Here is a 1,382-nt window from a genome sequence, read left to right as displayed (position 1 = left end):
AATTACCTGGGTCTGGGTGTGGCAAGCCAAGTCATAAGTTACAGAAGGGACTTTATATTTTCACGTGGAGTCTGACTGGTGTGGATGGATTTTTGTGATGGTTTCCTCCAAGAAGGAAATAATCAAATAGATTTTTGTATGTGTTTTAATCTAAAACATGTGAAACTAATTGCAGAGGGTATTTTTTCAAAGTAGTTATGTGTTATATATGTCATATATGCCATCATTAAAGATAAATGGCTCAAATAAATCCTTATGTTTGTAAAAATGAGTGAACATCAGCTGCAGTTCACTACTTTCCAAATATCACACATAAAGATAAAACAGAGTTATTATGCATTCATTTTATTATCCAATAATTACTTGTTACAATAAGTTTTAAAAATAAAACTATGCAGAGAGTGAAAACTATAGGGCATGCATAAAACTTTGCATAGTGCCAAAAGGCGACACGTAGCGCCGACACGGTTTATTGAGTTCTTCTAATCTTTTCAGATACAATGGAGGGAAAATAAAACATAATTCTTCATTAAAAGGAAATAAACAGTATAATAAGGAGTAAATAAGCAGCATCAGATGGAGAAAAGTCAGAACAACAGAGACATGAGGCAAAAAAGAATACTGAACAAAGCACTGCATAATTGGGTATAATGGTTACACAGCGCTCCCTACCTCCGTAAATGTGTAACAACAGTCATTATTTTTATCAACGTACAGTAATTTGAGCAGCTAAACTGAGTTTTAAGGGTAGGTGGGAACATGCGATGATGCAGCTCCTCCCTCCGCCTGACAGAGGAGGTGTTCTGTCTCGCTACTCTGAGAGTCTGGGGTCGCCTCCTCTGAACTGGACGGCTCACAGAGACCCAACACCTGCTTCACTTTGCGGGGAAGGTCCTGAAGGTGGATAGAGGAGGAGCGGATGGTTAGTGACAGCTAAAGAAAGAAAGCTAAGCTGATTTTAAAAGAAATGCAGAATGTAGATGATGTTTTCCGGAAAGGGCCCACTACATTTCCTTCACATCTGTTGAAAAGGTTTCAAGAAGTCTAACGAATTAAAACATCATTATCTATATTTTCTCTACACAAAGAACAGGATCCACTAAAACATTTCACATTCTTTATCCCTGGAAAACAGGCAAAAGTTCAGTCTGCAATGTAAATTCGGACAGTTTTCTTCTATGAAAAAAAATGAAAAAACAATAACACACCCAAATTTCTATATTTGCTTTTTTTATGACCTACTTCGACCAATTTTTGCACTAAATGAAATAAAAAAAAAAATTGCTTAACAAGTGTTAATCAATATTTTTCTACATGCATGTAGGTATTTTTGCATATACATATACAGTATATATATATACATATACAGTATATATATATAC

General features: G+C 35.2%; 1 protein-coding gene across 1 annotated transcript in view; it reads right to left on the bottom strand.

Moving 5' to 3' along the window:
- Positions 1–335: 335 nt before the first annotated feature.
- Positions 336–1,382, bottom strand: part of tbc1d17 (TBC1 domain family member 17) — a gene marked incomplete at its 5' end in the record, with an annotated part of 8,014 nt that continues 6,967 nt past the window's right edge. The window contains one exon of the mRNA XM_015393341.1: positions 336–894. Within this exon, the coding sequence (XP_015248827.1) occupies positions 742–894 (153 nt within the window). The remainder of the gene's footprint in view (positions 895–1,382) is intronic.

The sequence above is a fragment of the Cyprinodon variegatus genome, unplaced genomic scaffold, assembly GCF_000732505.1.
Source record: "Cyprinodon variegatus isolate N-32 unplaced genomic scaffold, C_variegatus-1.0 Scaffold24, whole genome shotgun sequence".
Lineage (NCBI taxonomy): Eukaryota > Metazoa > Chordata > Actinopteri > Cyprinodontiformes > Cyprinodontidae > Cyprinodon > Cyprinodon variegatus.
Note: the sequence above shows the minus strand (reverse complement) of the source record. Positions and strands in the feature narration are given on the sequence as shown.